Raw genomic sequence first — 23,858 nt, 5'->3', positions numbered from 1 at the left:
CTCAGCAGCACCAGGCAGGGCCGGCATGAACAAATACCTGCAGTGTTTGTTGACCCCGGGGAGCTCAGGTAACTCTTCTTGGCGTTTTTGGCACAGGGAGCTCGTGTTTCGGGGGACGGAGCCGCCGGGGAGAAGCTGCTTCTCCAGGGAGGCTTTCACGTGGTGCCATTCATTGAACAGGAGCCCGGGGTCCTCAGGCTGCTGCCCCTGGAACAGAGGGACTGTGCCGACAGCTCAGCTCGCCCTGGGGGGATTTGGTTGCTCGAGGGTTTTCATTTCCCTGCGGATCTCGGGGTTTTTTTGCAGAGGGGATTGTGCTGAGGGTGTTGGCATCGCTGTGCAGCTGCAGGTGTCCCAGTCCTAAAGGAGCTGCAAAGTTTTAATTCCGGCTTTTGAGTTGTGCAAAGCCAGACAGGTTTCAAAACCAGCTTAAGTTTTCCTTTTAACCCTTCATAAATCACAGCTGAAGTGTTTGTTTTTTTTTTTTTTTTTTTAATGGAAGTACAGCTTGAAAGGTGCTTTTCTTTAACTTTTGACTTTGTATTTCAAGGTGTCCAGTTGTGACTGTATTGAAATAGTTGTTCTTTACGGTTTTTTTTCCCCCTGAAATAGTTAAAGAAACAAGACAGGTGTTAAGCAGATAACTTATCTTGAGCACACCAGAGAAAGGCTGGAAAATTAAAGCACTGGTGGGTGTAGCTGCTTTTGACTCTGCTGGTCAAAGTAAGTTTTCAAGGTGGAGTTGAATAGAGAGAAGACACCAGATAACTTGAAATACTGAATTATTTTTTTTCCCTCCTTCTTTTTAAAGAAGACTTGCTCTGCTAATGCTCTGCTAATTAGGTTTTGGAGCAGATCCTTAGTTTTATCCAGCAGTTACACAGGGGATGTGGAAGTGTTTCCATGTCTTTTTCTCAGAAACAGAAAAAGCAAGTCTCTCATTTTCCTTTTTTTTTTTCCCCCAACAATTTCAACTTTTCTTGTATTTTAAGGAATAACTTTAAAGCTGGGATGAGAGGGGGAATGGAAAGATCTCCAAAGAATCCAAACACTGAGTATCCAGATGAACATCTCATGGATTTTCAAACAGTGAGGTGCCTGTGTGTGACAGGGTGGGGGTGGATTTGGGGTGCCAGCCTTTGCCCTCTGGCAGATGCACCAGTTCTGGTTCCCAGTTCTTTCCTAAGCTATGGGAGAAATGTGGTGGCTTTTCCATCCTTGGATGTACCTGCTGGGGCTGTGGGAGGCAGTGACAGTCCCAGCTGCCTCCAGGATGTCTCTGAGGCCACGCACAGGGTGAAGCTGCCACGTTCAGTGGCTTGAGGACCTTTTAGGTGTTTGTCTTGCAGTGCCTGAGGCAAAATTGCCCAAAGTTGTGTTTTCTTGAATAGAATGGGGAGGTGTGTGCTGTGTCCTGGTGTGTTGGTGCCTGAGCTGCCCTGTGGGATGTGCCCTGACATTCACCTGCTGAAGGGGTTTCCCACGGAGTCGCTTGGGAAGGACACGGCCCAGCTGGAGCTGTTCCCTGCTGGAATGAACCCAGGCAGGTCTGTGTCTCAGGAGAGCTGGAGAGGGACTTGAGACAAGGGCCTGGAGGATCAGGACAAGGGGAATGGCTTCCCACTGCCAGAGGGCAGGGGTTGGATGGGATATTGGGAAGGAATTGTTCCCTGTGAGGGTGCTGAGGCCCTGGTACAGGTTTCCCAGAGAAGCTGTGGCTGCCCCATCCCTGGGAGTGTCCAGGGCCAGGCTGGACGGGGCTTGGAGCAACCTGGGCTAGTGGAAGGTGTCCCTGCCCGTGGCAGGGGTGGGACTGGATGAGCTTTAAGGTCCTTCCAACCCAAACATTCCATCATTCCATGATTCCCCCCCCGGCAGGAGGCTGGGATGGCTGAGCTGAGAAAACAGTCTGTGGATGGTACAGGGGGGATGTCTGGCTGCTCTTGTCCCTTGGTGTGACCCCCCCTCCCTGTGCTGGTTGTGGCACCTCTGGGAACCCCCTGCTCAGCCCACGGGCTCAGGTGGCACCGTTGGCAGCACCTGGAGAAACCAGCCCTGCCCGAGAGCGGGGTTAAAAATACCCTGTGAGAGATGACTGTTCAGCTTTTTTCAGCCTTTCTTTTCTCACAATTGAGTCCCTTTTTCCACTAAAGAAATGACTGTAGAGGTTCATGATGTACTTTGATGCTGTGGCATTAAAATACCTCCCTTGGAGTAACAAATCCGAGGAGTGGGGTTCACAGGGACCTCTCAAACCTTGCTTCCTGATGTCTCTTGATCAGCACAGGGCTATCTCTGCTTGTAATATTTAATTTTAAGAATTAAATTTACTACTTAAAAAGAGAAAGAAGGGGCAAAACAAATTCTTAGGACTAAAGGTTATATTTAAAGTTGAAGAAACATTTCTCTTAGCTCCCCTTCCCTGCCCTCCTAACCCATTTCCTCTGGACAATTACTTGAAATGTACTATTTTAAATCTCAGCATTAATTATTTCCAAGTGGTTGCATATTGTTGTTAAATTAATTGTTGGAAATTTGCTTTGGGTACTGGCAAATGAGCTTTGTGCCAAGAGCTGCCAGTTCTTTTGCACTCTTTAGTTCTGAAGAGGAACAGAACTCAGCCTGCTGGTAAGGTCTTTCTGAAACATTTTGTTCTGGAGGAACCACTGTCTCTTCTGTGAAGCATTAAATGAAAAGCATAAAATACTTTTCCAGTGGTGCTAATTTTTGTGTAGTTGCAGAGGTTGTCCATTTGCTGAGTGCTGGCACAGTAAACACAGGGAGCTGTTAAACCAACAAAGCTCTTCCGATGACGTGAAATAAAAACGCCTTTTTTTTTCCCCCTCTCCAAAGAGTCTCCAAACAGCTTTTACCTTCCCCACCTCCCCATGAATGCAGCTTTTGTTGCCAGCTGCAGGTGACCCAGGGAAATGGGTGACTTTGGCAGTGGCAGGTCTTGAAAATTACAGAATCTTTGAGGCTGGAAAAGATCCTTGAGGTCACCAAGTCCAGCAGTGACCCAGCACCACCACCACGGCCACCACTGACCCCTGTCCCCAAGGGCCACCCCCACGTGTGTTTTGAACACTTGCAGGGATGGTGACTCCACCACTGCCCTGGGCAGCTGTGCCAGTGCTTTACAACCCTTTCTGTGAAAACATTTTTCCAAATCTCCAACCTAAACCTCCCCTGGCACAGCTTGGGGCCGTTCCCTCTCCTCCTGTCCCTTGTTCCCTGGCAGCAGAGCCCGACCCTCCCCAGCTCCCCCCTCCTGTCAGGGGGTTGCAGAGCCAGAAGGTCCCCCCTGAGCCTCCTTTTCTCCAGGCTGAGCCCCCCCAGCTCCCTCAGCTGCTCCTGCTGCTCCAGCCCCTTCCCCAGCTCCGTTCCCTTCCCTGGACATGCTCCAACCCCTCAATGTCCTTCTTGTCATAAAATGTTGTCAAGAAATGTTTGCTGTCTTTTGGCCTGTGCTGGTCCCTCTGCAGCTTGACCAGCAAAGCCTTTTGTTTTGAATTCCTAATTGCTGTAAATTTGCAAGTTTCTAATTTTTGCCCCCTTTTTCTCTGGCAGCAGCAGCTTAGCAGCTCTGTCAGGTCTGGAAGGGAGGTAGTTGGTTGTCACTCAGTTGCCCAGAGCAGCTGTGGCTGCTCCATCCCTGGGAGTGTCCAAGGCCAGGTTGGACAGAGCTTGGAGCAACCTGGGCTGGTGGAAGGTGTCCCTGCCCACGGCAGAGGGTGGAATGAGATGAGCTTTAAGGTCCCTTCCAGCCCAAAGCATTCCATGATTCTGTGTCCCACATTCTGCCCCTGCAGGTTTGCACTGACCAGCACCTGTCACACATTTGGCTTTTCTGTATTTAAAGCATCTCAGGTATGTGTTGTGGAGGAAAAAAAAAGAGAGACATCTTTTTCTCCAGAATGATTCACTGTAGAGTAAGTTTTACCATCACACTGCTGACCTTGTCCTCCCATTCTTCTCTAATATCAGCTTTGTTTACTGCCCGTGCCTGTTGCCCAAACTAGAAGGACCAGGGAGGAGCTGCTGGATTAGAGAAGCTCTGTAATAAAGCAGCTCCACCTCAGAACTGAGGCCTCGTGTCCCACAACCAGCACAGCAGTAAGCAGGAAAAAGTGCAGCCAGCCCTGTGTTTTTGGCAGAATCTTGTTTTGTGCTCCACATTGTCTGTGCTGAAGTGGCTGATTCGGGCACAGCTTGGTTTGATGTGCTCTGAAGTAGTGCTGGGTTAAAGAAAACCTTCACTGAGGTCCTGTGGAAATTACTAATGCCTTGTTTTGTGCAGTGTTGGTGGTAACTTCACCTCTGTGTGTCTTAGGAGGGTTATTTCATATGTCTGAGGTACTTTTAATTTATTAAAATAGTTTGTACCTTAAAGAGTGCCCTGATGGCAGTTTTCACAGTCCTGTCAGGGGTTGGCATCTCAGGTCTCATTATCTCGTGATTCCCAAAGGACAGTGTGGATTCCCACAGAATCTCCTGAGCTGGAAGGGACCCCCAAGGATCATCCAGTCCAACCCCTGTCCCTGCACAGACACCCCAACAATCCCACCCTGTCCCTCAGAACATTGTCCAAACGCTCCTGGAGCTCTGGCAGCCTTGGGGCCGTGCCCACTGCCCTGGGGAGCCTGGGCAGTGCCCCAGCACCCTGTGGGGGAAGAACCTTTCCCTGAGATCCATCCCAACCCCCCTGGCACACTTTCATGTAAAACATCCCTCCAAAAAGCATTATTTCAATATATGATGCCTCTCCCTCCTTTGGCTCCAGCAGGAACTGCAGGCATCTCACACATCTCAACAGCAAACCCAGTGCAGTTCATCCTGTACTTAATCTCCCTTTACATCCTGGGTGTCCAGATCAGTGAAATGAAGAGGAATAAAAGCAAAAGGTGAACAGACTCCTTTGAGTCTGGGATCCTGGTGGTACAAAGGGGGGGTGTGGGTGGGTCTGGGCTTGGGCACCGAGAGATCCTTCCCTCTCCTGGGTTCCTGGGAGTGTAATTAGGCAGGTCTGATTTGAGATAGCAGGTTGATTTCTCTGACTTTGGAGGCTTGATGGCTCTCTCTGTTTCTGTGTTTATATAAATAACCCTCCCTCCTGCATTATCTGCAAATGCACCGTGGCCAGAGGTGCTGATGAGCTTCGTGGAGCCACTTAGAGAGTCTTTCATGGCCAGGCAGCCTTTGATCAGCAGTGCTGGGGGATCCATCAGGCCTCCTCCACTCCTCCACAAGAGCTCTTTCCTGGCCCATCTCAAAGCCTGCTGCCGTGTCCGGAGCTCGTAATGTGTGTTTTCATCTCCTCCTTCCACCGACACAAAACAAGCCATTAGTTTTGTCCTGCAGATGAACAGCAGAGGCTCAGACACCAGGTCTGTGCTTGGGTTGTCTTCTGCTTTACCTGATCCTGATACATTTCAAACTGTTTGGTTTTCTGCGTGGGCAAGATGCCTTTTGTGTAGTTTGGGTTTGTTTCTGTCTCATTTTGGCAAGGCTTTAGATGCAGACTCTGTGTTCTCTCTTTACAGGGCACCTCGTACTCGACTGTGCACAAACTGCCAGGCTTTCAGCTGTTCCCTTGAAACGTCTGTGCTCAGTTTTAGGTCTCAGTCTTGACTCAGAGGGTAATAGCTGACTCTTCAGCTGGTCTTCTCTGCCCCCATGGAGCTGATGTTTCACAGAGTGGTGAGAGATGAGGGCTTGGGTGTGGAGGGCTCTCTGCTCCTTATCAGCTCTTAGGCTGGTATTTATACCTCATAATTCTGATAATCTGGACCTACACTCACCTTGATGCTGCTGCTCTTTGCCTCTGGGTTTGGTTGTGAGTTTTTCTTGTTACCTTCATTTCTCTCTGGTTTCTAACAGGGCTCTGGAATCAGCCTGTCCAGTATCAACTGCTCTGGTTTGCCACCTCCTCCCTCCCTCTCCTCCCGTGTGTGAGCTGTGCTGGGTGTCAGAAAGGGGAAGGGCACACACTGGGTTTGGAAATGCTCTTTATGTCATCACTAAAGCTCTTTGCAGCAGCTGGAGGGGAACTGGTTGTAGAAATACCCCCTTGTTCCTCCTTCCCCACATTCCTGGCTCTGAGCACGGCTCTGACAGTCCCTCGGAAGGTGGTGACATCACACTGTGATTGCCCAGAGTCCCTGTTCAATCAGGAGCTAATTGGTTTGGAAAGAAACTTGGAAAACCCAAGGGGGTAAAAAGTATTTTCTGAAACCACTGCCTTTGTTTTAACCTCTCTTACTCAGCTTCCTCAGGGTCCGGTTCTACCAACTGTTAGACAGGTTTTTGTTACCAAAGGGAGCTGTGCATGTGTGGACCCTCTCTCAAAAAAACCCAAACCCACCCCCAAAAAACCCAAAACAACCCCCTCAAACCCCTCAGTCTTGTGGGAATGGGAGAAACGGCTCCTTTAACACTTTCTGACTTACAAGAAATTCTGTCATCCCTCTTAAAAACCCGAGAGGATTTTTATGTTCTGTCTTTTATCTCTCTGCCTATTGTTTGGTTCTTCTGCATATCCATGTTGGAAAGGCAGTTTTACTGCTATCCTTGTAGGAAAGAACAAAAGGCTCCTCTGGGATATTGGCATCCAGAGGCACTCTGATAAAACAAGGATTGAAAACAGTTCAGAGTCAAGAAGCAGCTGTTAATGTACCTGTAGCTTCTGTCAGCTTGCTAAATGTGGTTTTTATAAGAATCATGGAATGGTTTGGGTTGGAAGGGACCTTAAAGCTCATCCAGCCCCACTCCTTTTCACCATGATTTAGAAAGGAGAGTCTGGGCTGGTGGCAGAGCATTTCTGGTTGGGACAACTGCTCCTGTGTCCTTTGGAAGGTGAACGTTACAGGATGAGCTGGGATGGACTTTCCAGTCGGGAAGTTGTCCCTTGGGCAGGTTCCTTTGGCATTCCCACGTGGTTCCATAGGGTGGATTGTCACCAGAACCTCTCCTGTAGAGCTGTGCAGTGTGGCCAAAGCACATCCTCAGGACTTGTGTGGAAGGGGGAGTGTCAGAAAAGGGGCAGGTTCTGGGTGTTCAGTGTTCCCGTTTGGATGTTGTTCCGTGGGGTTGAGTTGTGCCTGTTGAGGTTTTTCCTTACCAGCAGTGCTCCAAATCCAGTCCAAATAAGGCTGGTGTTCCTGCAGCTGCCGTGAGAGGCTTGGAGATTTGAGGAATCTTGGAGGCTTTTGGTGGGCTCTGGGCATTGGCATTGAGAAGTGAGAACCTGATCCAGAGTTTCTTACTGGAATTCTCTTTCCACCTTGGTTACTCCATTGAATTAGATAATTCTGTGCACACTCAGCTCCTCTTGGGCCTAATAGTGTGATTATTCTTTGGTACCCTGAAGAATATTTAATTTATACAGATTTCCATGAGTAGTAAAAGCACTTTGTTAATGGATCTTTAATCCTGGGAGTAGTTTGTGCTGACTAGTCTAGGCCTGAGAACATCACTGGTGGCTTTTGGTATCCAATGTTTATTTATTCTGTGGTGCTTTTGGTTGTCATGCAGGGTTGGGTTTTGATAAGAGCAGACCTTACAAAGACCTCTTTTGGATTTACGCTTACAAAAATTTTCCTTGAATTGCTGGCAGTAAATGATGTTTAATTCCTTTTTTACAGAGCGAGGATATGATCCCTACAACCCAGAGCTTCCCAGGGCCTCGCTGGAGACAGAGGATGGCACCCTGGCTGACCTCACAGACGTGACACCCGGAATTCTGGAGCTGGAGCTGGTCAACAAGGCCATCGAGGCTGTGAAAAATGAGGTGGAGAGAGAGCAGAAGAAATACGAGGAGCTGCTGGAAACCACGAAGGAGTTTGGGGCCTCGGAGGGCTCCTCACTCCTCTCAAACTCGCCCGTGTCGGCTGCTGGGACTCAGAACGATTCCTTTGCCTCCTTGGAGTACAATCCAGGGAGCTACAACTTCAACAATAACTCAGACTACAACCCCACCCCTCTCACTGCTGCTGGCCGGTCGAGTAAATACACTCTGGACTCCTCCCGATCCAAAGGGAGCGCTCTGGAATATATTCCCAAGGCTGTGGTGCAGAGTAAAAAATACAGCAGCACTGTCACTAACAACAAGTACGTGATTGATGACTCCAAGCCTTCCACAGACTTGGAATATGACCCCCTTTCCAATTACTCAGCCAGGCTTTTGAGCAAAGCCACGACCAAGGAGCCCAAGGGGTCCAAAAGGGAAAGGGTGGCTGATTATGAGGAATCCTACTCTCCCTCACCGAAGAAGCTCTGTGAAGACCCCGATGACTACGAGGTGTTTGCCAGGTTCTCCTCCTCTGAGGATGAGGCTGATGTGGAATATAAAACAGCTTCTGGTAGTTCACCATCCAAAGCTGGTTCTGAGAGTGAGTCAAATGAGCTCTCTAGCAAAGAGCTGAGCACCAAACTGGATAGCAAATCCCAGGAGAGCAAAGGAGCGGCACAGCGTGGCAGGGAGGACCCTCCGAGCTCACAGACAAACCTTGCCAAAAACTTACCAGACAAGAACACAAAAGTGGTGAAACTGTGCTCTGGTAAGAACAGCCAGGAGACTGAAAATAAAAGCAAAGACTCAAAAGACAAAACAAAAAAGAAGAAATCAGACCTTAGTAAGACACCAGGCCTCGGTGAGGCTGGGAAGAAGGAGAAGAGTAAAAATACAGAAAAAGGCAAAGTGCTCAAGAAAGAAGAAAAATTGAAAACCAAGAACGAAGAGAAAAACTGCAAAGATAAAAGTGTCAAAGTGAAAACGGATGGGAACTTAAAGAAGCCTGAAAAGCAGAAGTCAGAAAGAGCGGATGGGCTCAAGAAGGAAAAATCCAAGTCCAGCAGCAGCAGCAGCTCAGGAAAAAGCAAGAGCGAGGGTGTGAGCAAGGGCTCGAGCACAGAGAAAGGGGGGAGCAGCAGGAAGGACTCCCAGAGCAAATCAGGGGACGTGAAAAATGGGAAGGAAACCTCGGGCCGGAAAAACAAGGAGAAAGGGACCAAGACTGCGGGAGCGGAGAGGAAGAAAGAGAAGGTCAGTCCTGCGGGAAAAGGGGAGGCGAAGAAGGGCCGGAAGCAGCGGAGTTTGAGCCACGTGGACCTGTTTGGGGACGAGAGCGGGGAGGACGAGGCCGAGGGCCGGGCTTTGGCGTCCTCCCTGCGCGCCCCGAGCTCGGACTCGGACGGGGAGGACTCCGGCTCGGCCTCGGAGAGCAACAGGGAGAGGGCACGGAAAGCAAAGCGCTCCAGGCTGTCCAGGTCCTCGTCATCTTCCTCCACGTCCGATGACATCGACTATTCCATCCTGGAGAAGGACGTGGACTTTGAGTCAGACCCCATGGAGGAGTGTCTCAGGATTTTTAACGAGTCCACGGATGTGAAGACAGAAGACAAGGGAAGGCTGGGGAAGCAGGTAACGCTGGGCTGGGGTGGTGGGTTCTCTGCCCTCCAGAGATGGAAGGGTTCTGGTTTGGTTTAGTGGTGCTGCTCGTTTCAAGAAGCTGAAGAGACTCCATGGGTTGGAAGAATCTTATCCTTGTCATGGCTGAGTGCTTGGAAGAGTTTGCACCTGAATTTACCTGCTGGGAAATGTAAGGATCCAGTTCCCTCTTGTGGGGAACAGCCTTTAGCTGTCAGGGTTATCAGTTCCTTCTGTCTCCACCTGGCCTGAGGACAGTGGTGGCCCGGGTGGCTGGAGAAAAGGCTTCAGAGAGCAAGTTTTGGGCCTTTCAAAGCTGAATTTGCCAGTGTGGGCAATGCCTTCTTCTTGCAGCAGAGTTTAAGGAACACAGGGGTAAAACTTGGACGGTGTATTGGTGCAAGTAAGTCCATGTACTTGTCACTGGACACTTTGGGGACTCCCCAAATTCCTGTTTCCTAGTTCATACTGCACATAGTTCATGAGGGTCTCTGGGTACCTTGTGGGTGGTGCAAACAAGAAGTGGAGAGTAAAGTTTCTTCCAGTGGTACAAGAGGATTCAGAGTAAGGAGGTGAAAAGAGAGTATTTACATAAAAAGGCTTGGACTGAGGTGGTCCCTGGAGGATGAAAGACCCTCATTTTTGAAGATCAAAACCAAAGGGAGCCCTCACAGTGAGAGACATTGAGGGGCTGGAGCGTGTCCAGGGAAGGGAACGGAGCTGGGGAAGGGGCTGGAGCAGCAGGAGCAGCTGAGGGAGCTGGGGGGGCTCAGCCTGGAGAAAAGGAGGCTCAGGGGGGACCTTCTGGCTCTGCAACCCCCTGACAGGAGGGGGGAGCTGGGGGGGGTCGGGCTCTGCTGCCAGGGAACAAGGGACAGGAGGAGAGGGAACGGCCTCCAGCTGTGCCAGGGGAGGCTCAGGTTGGATATTGGGGAAAATTTCTTCACAGAAAGGGTTGTCAAGCATTGAACAGGCTGCCCAGGGCAGTGGTGGAGGGACCACCCCTGCAAGTGTTCAAACAACGTGTGGATGTGGCCCTTGGGGCCATGAGTTAGTGGTGACCACAGTGGTGGTGCTGGGCTGGTGGCTGGACTTGGTGATCTTAGAGATCTTTTCCAACCTTAACAATTCCATGATCCTAAGTGTAAATGGCTACAAAGCAGCCTCTGGCAGTGATCCCCCCCCCCAGCATCCGAGGCAGGGAATTAGGAACACATAAAAATCATCCTTCATCTTCTGCCATCCCAGTCTGACAGGGTGGGGGGACAAGGCCTCGATCCCAGCGCAGCTCCTGGGCACCAACAGGGTTTGGGAGCTGCTGTCAGACCCAGCACGTTCAGGTCCTGTGGGTGATGGTTGTGGTGTCCAGGGACTTGGATTGGAAAGAGCTTTATGGAAGTAAAAGGTGACAAACTTGGCAACATTGAGGAAACCCCCCCCAGCTTGTGTCTGGTTTTATCCCTGTGGCTGCAGCACGGGAGTGCTGGGGCTGCTGGGTCAGCTGTGGAACCTGGGAGAGTCATGGAATGGTTTGGGCTGGAAGGGACCTTAAAGCCCATCCAGTCCCACCCCTTGCCATGGGCAGGGACACCTTCCACCAGCCCAGGTTGCTCCAAGCCCCGTCCAGCCTGGCCTGGGACACTTCCAGGGATGGGGCAGCCACAGCTGCTCTGGGCAACCTGTGCCAGGGCCTCACCACCCTCACAGCCAACAATTCCTTCCCAATATCCCATCTATCCCTACCCTCTGGCAGTGGGAAGCCATTCCCCTTGTCCTGTCCCTCCATCCCTTGTCCCCAGTCCCTCTCCAGCTCTCCTGGAGCCCCTTTAGGCCCTGGAAGGGGCTTAATGTGACAAAATCAGGTGCCCCATGTGTGCTGGGGCAGAGGGAGCACCAGGGGACAAACGTGCTTATCCAAGGAATTGCCAAGTGGCTTCAGCTGCAGCTGTCCTGCATCCAAGATACTGGAGGCACTGGGACACCAGTGTGTCCCAGTTTAGGCCCCTTCACCCCCAGACTCCCTTAGGGGTGGTTGGTGTGAAGGAGGGGCAGGTGAGTACAGCAGGATCCACGTGGGGAAAAGGCAGTTCCTCCTCCTGGGATCGACTGTTGAATTCCAAACCCAGCCCAGGAATCAGTGCTGGTGTTCAGCTTTTGGGACTGGGAGGGTACAGGGAACAACACTCCCTCAGTCAGGACCATCTGTGTGTGGAGCACCCAGGGTGCTGGATGTGCAGCGTGGGGAGGAGGGCTCAGCTTTTGGGAAGAGGAGCTGGACTGTTAAAGGTTTCTGCTGAGCTCTCTGGTGCACTGATGTCCCCGGGGTACCTCAGGGAACTCTGTGTCGCTGCCAATTAAAGACCTTTTTTGCACTCACACAGAACTCCTGGGCAGAAGAAACTATAAACCAGTTCTGTATGATGGTTTTCTTCTCAGCTGTTGAGCATTGCTTGTTTAAAATTCTGCTGCTTTGTATTCCCAGCCAGGGAAAAACTCTATTTTGAGCTTTTTTTTCCTCTTTTTTTCTCAGTTTAAGTGAAAATAGTTGAAGGACACAATATCTGTGGTGGGAATTACTAATCCCTGAATTCAGAAAGTGCTGGACCAGGAGCTGCCACTCACTGCAAACAGTGAATTGTGGCCCAGGGTGGCAGAGCTCAGCTGGCAGCAGCCACGTGTGGCTCCCCTGCTCGTCCTGCTCCCTTCCATCCCTGCACTGGGATTGAATTTCCCGCTGCTCTGGGAAGGGAGGAACACACCCTGCCATGGAGGGACCCTCATTTGAGAGATGGGGGTCTGTGAGGGGGTCCCTGGCAGGTGGGATTGGTCAGGGGGAATTGATTTTTGATGATGGAATAATTTTGTGGGTGGAGCCTGTGTTGTTTGGTCTCAGTAGTGAGTCGGGAGAGGGTTGGGATGGATATCAGGAAAAGATTCTTCCCCCAGGAAGAACACTCTCAGTCACAGGGTGGGATTGTTGGGGTGTCCTGGGCAGGGCCAGGAGTTGGACTGGATGATCCTTGGGGGTCCCTTCCCACTCAGGATGTTCCAGGATTCTGTGATTCTACGGGTACAGGGCAGTGTGGTTCTTTTCCACCAGGAAGAATGGCTTTGTGAGAGAGTTCATTAGGGATGTAGGTGAATTAACAGACTCTGGAGTTCCTGGAGAGCTGTGTAGTTCAGTGGGAAGTGCTCATCCAGAGTGTCCTTGTGCTGCTGGACACAAGCTCATCCCAAGTGGAGTCTGAGCTCATCCCAAATCCAGCCTTGGGCTCTGTCACTGAATTCCAGAGGTTCTCAGGCTCATCTCAGAGCTTTGTCAGGGATTGTGTTGGAGAACTGCAAGTGAGATTACCTGGAGAGCAACTGGAGTTTTGCAAAATAAGCTCGTGAGGTGTGTTGTGTATAAATGAACAGCCAAGTCGAATTCAAAGCGGGTTTTAAAGCTGTTCCCCCTGTCCAGGAGCAGCTCTGAGGGGTGAGCTCGGAGCACCTGTGGCTGGAGAGGAGCTGCTCCTTCCTCCTGGGGCTCTGGGGGTGCAGGTGGGACCTTTGTCACCTCCCTTTCTGCCGTTTCAGCTGTGGATAAACCTGCAGAGAACCCTTTCCCTAAAGGTGGAGTGGGGGCACTGTGCACCGTTCAGCAGGTTGTGAGGACCTGCCCAGGGCAGAAATGAGTCAGATCCCAGGTTCTTCAAAAAAACCCACCCCAAACACCCCTGGATTTTGTAGGAATGGCAGGAGAGGTGAGATGTGTGAGTGGCTGGCAGGAGAGGGGGGTTCAGGTCTCCTGTGGCAGGTAAGGGCTGCTTGGATTTGTGTCAGTCCTGGGCACAGCTCGTGGAGTGGGGACTGTCCTGCTGCTGTTCCTTGGCTTTCTTGGTGGCTGCTGGGGTCAAACCAAGGTTTCTTGCAGAGGTTCAGCAGCTGAGTACGTGTTCTCACCTTCCACCTGCCAGGTTAACCCCAAAGGAGACTTCTCACATCTCCCTGGTGAGAGGGATCTTCAGGTCTGCTCGGGTTTGGGAGCTTGTTCTTTTCTTTTCCAGCCATCCAAAGAGGAAGCCAATGAAGAAAAAGCAGAAGATAATTTAACTACCTTGTTTCCTGGCCAGAAAAGAAGGATCTCTCATCTTGTCAAACAAGGAAATGTAAGTGCACATTTAGAAGCAGAAGCTTAGATTCTTTCAGGTGAGGATTTTCTGTCCTGACCCTGCACAAAGATGCAGTCCCAGGGCCAGGCAGGGGCATGTGAGTTGTTTGTGCTGGAATCAGTCTGTGCTGGTTTTATTTCCTCTCCTTCTAATCCCTAAATAAACCCCATGTTTAGGCATCTGTTAAAAATGGCAGCAAAACTCTAATAAAATTTGTAAGCTGTGGAAGAGTGAATGGATTCTGCAGTCTGTAACCCTTTGGGATAGGTTGAGATGTTCATTTTTCTCCAGTAGAGCTTCATTCAGTGACTTAGATAAAAATTAGCTGGACACAACAGGTCAGTCTGTGCCTGATGCTGCTTTTCTGTGTCTTGTGGAGCTAAAAGCTGCAGGAATTTTGTCAGATGGTTAAAACCATTGCCTTACATCTGTTCTGAATCAGCCCAGAGTATCAGCAGTATCTGTTTGGATCCTCTTCTTTCCCAACTGTAAAAATACAGAGGAGAAGAATTAAAACAAAAAAAAAAAAAAAAAGAGAAAGAGGCAAGGAAGACATTCTGATTTTTTCATTCCTTTCTCCCTGGGATTTTAATTCATGTTTTCTCTGCGGGTTTAATGTTTTTCCCGCCAGGTGCTGAGCACAGATTAGTTTTATGTTCCAGCAGGATAAGAGTGGAGACTTACACACTGATTTGAGCTGGGTAGTCCAAATTAATTGTTCTTCCTTTCCTCTCTGCCTAGGAAAGAGGGTGTTTTTTTTTGCTTTTAATAATTTGAAGCCCTGAGGTCAATACAATGTGTTTTATTTAACTACATATCTTCAGCCAGTTCGTGTGGTTTGATAAGGGCCCTTTCTTCCCAAGTGAAGAGATAAGAGACTGAAGCAAATGGCTTGGAAATTCATTAACTCAAACATTTATCGTAAAGAGGTGCCTTTTAGGCATGTACAAACCTTTAAATATATTTTCTTAATGTGACAGCTGATCCCAAAATGCTTTCCAAAGGTGGGAGCCCCAGCACAGGCTCTGCTTGGGCAAACAGAGCCAATCTGGTGAGCTCCAGGGGCAGCTCTGCCACCCGCATTCCCCGGAGTGTCTCAGCTCCTCTGTCCAGCAGGTGCTGTCAGACCTGAGCTGCTGCTTTTCCACACAGAACCGAGCCCTGTGCTTTGCCATGTCCCTCCAAGTGCAGTGTTTGCTCAGTGATTTGTAGCCCAAGCCCTGAGCAGCAGAAGGGGAGGGAGCCGAGCTGGGCTGGGGGAAATGACGGCCCAGAGGAATTGGAGGTGAGGCATGAAATGAGTGGCCTGTCCTGCTCAGAAGTCTGTCATTATAATTAATGTCTGACTGCACTCAGTTTGGTATCCAGAAGCTGGTGGCAGCATCAGAGATCAGGAATGCAGGAGGTGCCAGCCTGCCCCCAATTTGCCGTGTTACGTTGACCCTTCTCTTGAAGGGATTCCAGGAGGCAAGGCCTGTTCCTCACATTTCAAAGGTTATTAAGTAGTGTGGAGAAGTTTATACTACTTCTGCTGCTAGAAAACTCCTCTCTTTGCTGACATCATTTCTGGCACTTTTCCTGCAGCCTAAATTTGGGCATCAAAGGAAGAGCACGTGGAACCTGTTGGTGCTGAGGTGCCTCCAGAAGTGGGCAGGGACAGAGCCTGTTGGAAATGCAGAGCTCAGCTCGTGTAGTGCTCTAATCCCATAAATACATATTTGTGAGGCTTTTAGGTAGCTCCAGAATGGAGACCTGGAAGGAGGGTGCAGAGAGGTGGATGTGCAGGGAGGGAGCTGTGAAGCTCAGCATCATGTACAGAGGGGAGTGGGGCCAATGGTCACTTTTTCATTGCAGTACAAACCAAAGTAGGCAGCACAGGGCTACATTTGCTACATTTGTGTTCCAGTGCAAGCCTCAGAGTGTTGGCAGGGCCCAGAAGTGGGTTAGGCACAGTGATGGGGAACATCACACCATTAAAAACAGTTCAAACAGCACCTGCCAACCGAGGAACGTGCCGGGAGGCCTCCCCGGGGGGTGAATCATTAATGCCACGGTTGTGGATGGGTGACTCTGACTGTTTTGCTCTGGAAGGCAGTTGGCATCTTCTCCTCCCAGAGCCCTGTGGGTGCCAGGAGAGGGGGTGAGGAGCAGAGGCCCGTGTGGGGCAGGGATGGGGCCGGCGGGGGGAGGCTCTGACGGTGCTTTGTGTGTGCAGGCAGAGGCCCCGAGCAGGCCCGTGGTGCGGCCCTACCGTCCCCCCACAGCCCAGGAGGTGTGCTACCAGAGGATCCAGCTGGCTCAGCAGCAGGCAGCACAGCTGGTTCAGAAGGCCTCTCTCTCTTTGCCAGGAGAAAAGAGGAGGATTGCCCACGTGCCAAATGCCGCCCTCACCGCAGCAGCCAAGCAAAGTAAGTGGTGGTTGGGATCGCTGTCCTGTCCTCCCCCTGGTAAAACACACTGCCTTGGGTTTAAATGTCTCCAGGGCAGATGTGGAGCTATCAGGAGATGTGTTGAGACTTGAATCTTTGCTGACAGTGACCAGTGGGAGGCCTTTCTCTGAGGAATTCCATCCTGTTCCGAAAAGCAGCAGCGGGCCGGACGTCCGGCCCCATCTCTCACTCTGCCTCCCTCACCTCAGCCTTTCCTTTTTCTGTTTCTTCCTTGGTTTGGGTTTGCTCCTTGTTCCCCCTTCCATCTAAGCCTTCAGAGGTGGCACAGAGCAGGAGGGAAGTGCTAATTAATGCTTGGTGCTGTCCCTTTGTAGTCAGAGCTGACTCAGTCAGTGCCTTGCAGCGACAGAGTCATCTCTTTAAACTCTGCTGACTCAGTTACCCCAGAACAAACAGAAATGAGGCACCTTTCCTGGCAGGAGGTTCCTTCATCCCTGCCTGGGAGGTGGTAAAATTACCCAATTTGTATCCCTCTGGAGACTTGGATTTGATAAAAACCCCAGCTGGCAGCGTTGGCCTGTGATAGTGGGTTCCCTCTGGCAGCCTGGAGCCCGTGGCAGGATTTGTACCTGGCTGTTTTCTGTCCCCTGCAGGCCTTGGGAGCAGCAAGACAGCTGTTGCTGGCAGGAGTGTCACACCTTCCAATGACTCTGAAGCCCCCACCCTCCCTCTCAAGGCTTGCACCTTAGCTGGGATGGCTTCCAAGACCACCAGCACCATCGTGCCCAAAAGGGTAGCCCACGTTCCCTCCTTGCAGGTAAGGGAGATTTGGATTCTTCTCCTCTCATTCCTCGTTGAGGGGTGTGTGTTTGATCAGGCTGTTCCAAACTTAGCACTCCCTGGAAGTGGGGTTTTGACTGGGTTGGTTAAATGGGTTTGTTTCTTCCTGTAGTTTTCCTCGATGGCATCGTACAAAAAATGAAACACCCTTGGGGGCAGGAGCTTAAAAAGACAGAGGCATTTAAGTGCTGCTCTGATCTCTTTGGGTATTGATCCCTCCTGCTCAGTCTGAGCCTTCTCTTGTGCTCACTGCCCAGGGGTGCAACTGTTTGGGGCAGGGACTCAGAGCCTCTGGAGTTCAAAGGACACCGATGGATTCGTGGCCTTCCTGGGCTCTGTGGGCCAGGCTGAGGCAACTGGTTGGGAATAATGTCCCACTGTGACCTAGGCAGTAAAATGTGACCACTGAAATTTGTAAGGAAAAACTATTTGTTTGTTTGTTTTTCATTGTTTGCCTTTTTTTTTTTTTTTTGGGATGCCTTCCCAGCCTTTGGGTACTTTTACTCTGAGTTCCTCAGCAAAAAAGTCACTTAACAGAGTGACAGGAAAAGGGGGAATGGCCTTAAGATGAAGGAGGAAAAGGAGGGCAGGGTTAGATGGGATATTAGGAAGGAATTCTTGGCTGTGAGGGTGGGGAGGCCCTGGCACAGTTTGGGAAGAGCAGCTGTGGCTGCCCCAGCCCTGGAAGTGTCCAAGGCCAGGTTGGATCAAAGGAGCAGCCTGGGATGGTGGAACATGTCCCTGCCCGTGGCAGGAGGTTTAAGGTCCCTTCCTACCCAAACCATTCCATGATTCTACAAGTCCCTCCTTTCCCCATGAGCACTGGGAAGCCTGTTACACACTGAGACAATTCAGGGTAGGATTCCTGATGGCAGGAATGTGGTTGGTGCCAGGATATTCTTACTGGTGCTATCTGGTGTCAAGATATGTGATAACATGCTCTGATTATTTCTATAAGAGTGAAAAGCCATTTTCTTCTTTCCCCACCCAAACAGCAGCCACAGTAACACAGAACTCTCAGCTGGTTAAAAACAGAAGAAACAACTGAAAGGATAAAATATTTACCAGTGTTACAGAGGTGCTTAAGGGTATCATATTAGAGATTGGGAAAATATATATATATGTATTTAATGGAGAGGACCAAATCCCCTTGAACAGGTCATCAAAGTGGAAATGTCCTGGGGGAAATGAGCACTTTTCCCATTGAGGTGGGACCAGTTGCTCCCCTTGGAACATGCTCACATCTTCCAGGGAGCTGTTTTTACTCCAGATTGCAGCAGATGGTTTGATTTGTGGATATCTCTCGGGGGGGGGTGGAGAACAGTTGGGTGTTTTAGAGGTGAATGTACAACTTCCTCTCTGAAAAAGAGGCAAATGGTGTGATTTGGGGAACAAACTGGTGTTAAATGGAAAGCTGCAGTGGGAGGTCATAACCTGACATGCAGGTGCTGTGCCTGAGGAACTTGTCATTCTGTGGAAGGGGGAAATCCTTTCAGGAACATCGTGACTGGCATTAAACAAGGAAGGAAAACCCCAGGGCAGTAAAGTTCCAGGAATGCCCCGGGAGGTGGGAGGGTTTTGCTGGCTGCCAGCCTGGCAGGAGGGGCCTCCTGGACCAAAACCCCCATAGCTGGTGTCATGTGTCACAGCTGCAGTTCAGAGCGTGGGACCATCCTCCTCCTGAGCCTCCTGGTGGGAATGTCAGCATTTTCCCGCTCTGGAATGCTGTGTGTGCACACAGGGCTGTGACTGAGGCCCCTGCAGTCCTTGGCCCCCCGGGTGAGCTGCAGAACAAACCGTGCTTGTTTTTGATGGTTCAAATGCTGCAGGTGGCACAGGACCTCCAAGGGGTATTTTTAGCACCAAAAATGATGCAAGTTATGCTTAGCTTTTGGGCAGGTTTTCAGAAAGGAAGTCACAGCAGTATTAATAACAGCAGGAAATGGGAGAGACTCGGAGCAACTTCCTAAAGCCTGACCAGCCTCTCTCTCTCTCTCTGTGTCTCATCTCCAGAGCCCCAGCTTACAGAGGCCTGTTATTCCCACAGAATTTGGTGCTAAGGTCCCAACCAACATTCGGCAAAGATATCTCAATCTCTTCATCGATGAGTGCCTGAAGTTCTGCTCCTCCTCCCAGGAAGCCTTTGACAAGGTCTGTACAGCCCCTTGCTTCTCAGGGAATAAAGGCCAAGACCTTCTAAAACTGTAGCAGATCCAGAAAACTGGCTTGGATTTGTGCCTGCAAAGACTTGGGAGTGGGAACTGGATGATCTCTAACATCCAACCCAAAGCATTCTGTGGTTCTGTGAGGACTCCTCTATGCACACACAGTTCTCTAGAGGAAACTGGCCTTAAATAATTCCAGACTGGGCAACAAAAAGTGGAATTCCAGTGGAGGTTCCAGTGGGAAGTTCCATCTTTCCCTTCATCTGATGTGTTTTAATAAGCCCAGAAGAGGAATGCAAGGGGAATGTGCATTGTGGTCCAGCTGGACAGAAAGAGCTGTTGCTCTGGTACAGCAGGAAACACCTCCTGGAATCCGAGTGCTGAGCACGGGGAAGTGTCTGGGATGCATGGAATTGGTTGGGAGTTGTTCCTCGCTCCCTGTGAAGGCTTTTCAGGAGACTTTTACGGAGCCTTCAGGCGGTAGGAACAGTACAGTGGGAGTTCCAAAAGCAGAGTTGAGGCAGTCATACACTTTATTGGAAAACTTTGGCCATTAGTGTGAGTTGGGTAAACACAGGCCATTGTGTGGGGTGTTCTGTAAGCACAGCAGGTGGGATTTTACCCTCACAGCTCCCTGGGGGAAACGTTCCTGTTGCATCCAAGGAGCCACCATTTGCCAAACTTATTTTTCTTAACAGTTAAGATCTTGTGCTGCACCACAGTGGGGAACACAGCCTTTCCCAGGCAGTTCCAGAACTGCTTTGTTAATCCCTCAGGGCGAGTTTCCCATGAAAATGCTTTTTTCAGCACTTTGCTTAAAACCCATTATTTTTTTTCTCTGACTCACCTGAGCAGGCCCCAAACCCAGTGCATATTTGTGCCATGTATTCATGACTCAATTCCTTGTCAGGCAGTTTTGGTTTTTTTTTTTTGCTGTCATACTTGGAGTCTGTATTTTAAGAGCCAAACATTTCTTTTCCCCGAAAGCAAGAGCAGCTGTGGCTGCCCCTTCCCTGGAAGCACCCAGGGCCAGGTTGGACAGGGCTTGGAGCAGCCTGGGATAGTGGGAGGTGTCCCTGCCCACAGCAGGAGGGTGGAAAACGATCTTTAAGGTCCCTTCCAACCCCAACCATTGTGGGATCCTGGGAAGAGAGGGAGGAGAGTGTGTGGTGATGGGCTGTGCTGTTCCAGGCTCTGTCAGAGGAGAAGGTGGCCTATGAACGCAGCACCAGTCGCAACATCTACCTGAACGTGGCCGTGAACACCCTGAAGAAGCTCAGGAGCCTCGTGCCCAACTCCCCATCCAGCACCAACAGTAGGTACCACACTTGTGCTTTAATAACTGGGGCCCTGCTTGGGTCAGAAGCCACGGACACAAACGTGTAGCAAAGGCAGCCCCTGTTTCTCAGGGCATTGTGCTGAAAGGCAAACAGCTCCAGCTCAGCTTTTTATAGCCTGGCAAGCTCTAATGGGCCTTCAAGAGGCGAGTCCTGCAACGCTTTGTTGGCTCTCTGAACCTAAATGGAGATAATGCCACACGGATCCCTTTTTTTTTTTTTTTTTTTTAGCACAAGTTCTTTAAAATGAAAAGCCCTGCTAATGGAGTAACTTTCACATGATGCCTTCAAAGTGATAGACTCGTCCATCACCCCAGAAATCTGTTACACACATTAAGCTTCAAGAGAGAAACGAAGAGGGTTAAGACATTTCATTATTGGCTCTCGAGAGGGTACATTAAACAATCAATTTGTGCTGTTCTTGTGAATTTTTTCTTCCCCTGGTCTCTTCCCTTTTCTCCCCTCTGTCTTCATTACGTTCCTGGCCATTAGTCAGAGCGGCTGAACTTAGGAGGCTGGCCTTTGTGAGAGGGCTGCCAGCTAATGATTAGTAAAAAGCCCCTCTCTGCCATTGTCTGATGTGCTGAGCATATCCCAGAGCTCTGAAGCTCCTTTCTGAAAGAGGCTGAAGCATTCATCGTGCGAGGCCGGTCTGCAGGGCCCCAGCAGCAAAGCTGCTCCCGTGAGTGGGTGATGCCACCACGCAGCACATGGTGGGGTCAAGTTGCTTCTGTGCTTGGTCCTGTCTTGCTTTTGGTCAGTGCAGGGTGAGCAGGTAGAGCTATGAGTTTCTGGAAAAACTGTAAAAGTGTCCTTGCTGCCCTTAAAATGAGTTGCTGTGGCCTGACAGTAAGAACTGAAAACTCACCGTAGTGCTGGGATGAAAATGCTGGGCCAGCACCTTACACACAGAATCCACTTCTGGAGCAAAGCAAGAATCCAAGAGGATAAACACAGAGTTCCTCTTGCCCATGTGTAGTGCCCCAAACTAGGACTGAAGTCACTTGCTGGTACCTGATCTCTGTCCTCTTTTGCTGCTTCCTTCTTTCTGCAGAGACGAGTAACAAGAAGGTGGTGTCCCACGAGGCTGTGCTGGGGGGGAAGCTCGCTGCCAAGACAAGCTTCACCCTGAACCGCTCAGGGAGCCTGAGAGCTGAGGATTTGACAGGTAAGACCCTGCTCCTGTGGGGCTGTAACGTGTAGGGTGGAGCTGGAGGTGTTACTGTGACTGGGAGGAGTAGGATCAGGCTGGTGTGTTCACCTCCACACAGCTCACCCCAGTCCTGGGGGCTGTTCGGGGGCCACAGTGTCAGAGGGATCTGAAGCTGTTGGAGAATGTCCAAAGGAGGGAAATGGAGCTGGGGAAGGGTCTGGAGGGGAAGGGTCAGAGGAGCAGCTGAGGGCACTTGGCTGGTTCAGCTGGAGCAGAGGAGACTGAGGGGAGACTCCTCGGGGGCTGCAGCTCCTGCCCAGGGGAGGCAGAGGGGCAGGGACTGAGCTCTGCTCTGGGACCAGGGACAGGAGCCAGGGAAGGGCTGGAGCTGTGCCAGGGGGTTGGGATGGATCTCAGGGAAAGGTTCTTCCCCCAGAGGGTGCTGGGGCACTGCCCAGGCTCCCCAGGGCAGTGGGCACGGCCCCAAGGCTGCCAGAGCTCCAGGAGCGTTTGGACAACACTGTGAGGGACAGGGTGGGATTGTTGGGGTGTCTGTGCAGGGACAGGGGTTGGACTGGATGGTCCTTGTGGGTCCCTCCCAGCCCAGAACATTCTAGGGTTCTGTGATTTGAAGTGCTGGGGTTTATCTGAGGGCAGTGTGAGGTTTTATTACCTGACTGCAGCACAGAGTCCCTCGGTGGGGGGTGACACCACTGACCAGTGCCCTCCTCGCTTCCTCCTTCCGCTGTGAGGTCACTGCTGCTCCCAGCCCGGCTTTGATGGAGCATCAATAACCACTCACAGCTGCCTCTGGTGTTTTGGGTGTTATTTTAGTTTAACTTTCTTGCCCTGCAGCAGTACTTTACCCTGTGCCTGTCAGATTAAAAGGCAAACTTACAAATCTGCAGCTGCTCTGCAGGGCTCGATTCCAATGTCACAGGAAGGTCGTATCGTAGCCAAAGGGCTGTGCCACGAGCACTGTTCACGTTGGCTCAAATCAGTTATGGGTGTTTTGGTTGCCAAGAGATGTAGGCAAATTGTTGAGGAGATCAGAGGAGAGACGGGGAGGCCACGGAGCAGAAAGAATTGACAGGGAGAAAGCTTAAAAGGGGCGGTATAGCTCAGCTAAGCAACATCAAAGGGCACCCAGCAGTATTGGAAGGGTTTATACAGCAGAGAGAGGAGATATTGAGCAGAGGGGAAAAAAGTTATAATTATTCTGTGAAATGAAACGAGCAGCCTGAAATCAGCAGTAGAAAGAAAGCTGCAGATAATGAAGTTTTTAGGGAGCTGTGGGTGGCCTTTGAGGGTGTTCTGTGGGCTGTTACTGATTATCAGTGAAAGCATTAATGTGGCAGAAGTCTCACATTTAGTAGTAGGACAAGGGGGAATGGCTTTAAACTGGCAGAGGGCAGGGTGAGATGGGATATTGGGAAGGAATTGTTCCCTGGGAGGGTGGGGAGGCCCTGGCACAGGTTGCCCAGAGCAGCTGTGGCTGCTCCATCTCTGGAAGTGTCCAAGGCCAGGTTGGATCAAAGGGGCTTGGAGCAACCTGGGCTGGTGGGAGGTGTCCCTGCCCATGGCAGGGGGTGGAACTGGATGATCTCTAAGGTCCCTTCCTACCCAAGCCATTCTGTGGCTCTGTTGGTAACACAAAGGCCTGAAAATGGGCCTTTTGGAAGAATTCTGTTTCAGCTGTGCTTTCCAGGCTTAATGCTGCTTGTTCAGTGTTTAAAAATCAGCTTGTGCACCAATGACCAGATTTTGAAAAATACCACCCGACACCTCTTTCCCTGTAGATCCTGTGATGCCTTAAAACACTCATTATACAGATATTAGCACAGCCTTCCAACACTTCAGAATAGGACTTTTAGCTAATTAACCTTTTACCCCAAATTCCAGAAATATTGTTTAGTGTTCTTCTCAAGGATTTCAGTGGATAAAGATTCCAGCAAGAACATCCAGTCTTGTTGTGACTAAAGAACACAGTCAGCACATTCCTTGATACAGCCTTAGTCTAAACTGTCAGAGAAGGCCCAGAATCCTTGAAAGAGAGCCAAGCAGGGCACAAGTTACTGATGGAGACGTGGGGGCTTGGGACCACCAGCCCAATCCTGGGAGGTGTGCCTGGGGGAGGACCTGGGGGACAGGCAATTTTCGGGCCGGGTGTATCCCCGTGAGGTAATAGTTAGATATCACAGTTAGATGATGCTATAAGTTTGTAAAACCTGTGTGTGTGGGTGTGCATATGCCATCTTTGTGCACCTAAGACTTCTTATTAAAGAGCTGCTTTTTTTACCTTTCAGTACTAACCCTGTCCAGAGAATTATTCCTCCGATTTTAGGCAGCGCCGGCGGAAGCATGTTTAGAATTCGGTGGGAATACCTTGATA

General features: G+C 50.5%; 1 protein-coding gene across 2 annotated transcripts in view; it reads left to right on the top strand.

Moving 5' to 3' along the window:
* Positions 1-23,858, top strand: part of REXO1 (RNA exonuclease 1 homolog) — a 37,438-nt gene continuing 13,580 nt past the window's right edge. For both annotated transcript variants that reach the window (XM_027668299.1, XM_027668298.1), the window contains exons 1-8: positions 1-68; positions 7,644-9,421; positions 13,477-13,578; positions 15,797-15,989; positions 16,625-16,788; positions 18,825-18,962; positions 20,168-20,291; positions 21,368-21,481. In XM_027668299.1, the coding sequence (XP_027524100.1) occupies positions 26-68; positions 7,644-9,421; positions 13,477-13,578; positions 15,797-15,989; positions 16,625-16,788; positions 18,825-18,962; positions 20,168-20,291; positions 21,368-21,481 (2,656 nt within the window). In that variant the 5' untranslated portion in view covers positions 1-25. The remainder of the gene's footprint in view (positions 69-7,643; positions 9,422-13,476; positions 13,579-15,796; positions 15,990-16,624; positions 16,789-18,824; positions 18,963-20,167; positions 20,292-21,367; positions 21,482-23,858) is intronic.

Source organism: Corapipo altera, unplaced genomic scaffold, assembly GCF_003945725.1.
Source record: "Corapipo altera isolate COAL_440 unplaced genomic scaffold, ASM394572v1 138, whole genome shotgun sequence".
In the NCBI taxonomy this organism is placed as follows: domain Eukaryota; kingdom Metazoa; phylum Chordata; class Aves; order Passeriformes; family Pipridae; genus Corapipo; species Corapipo altera.
Note: the sequence above shows the minus strand (reverse complement) of the source record. Positions and strands in the feature narration are given on the sequence as shown.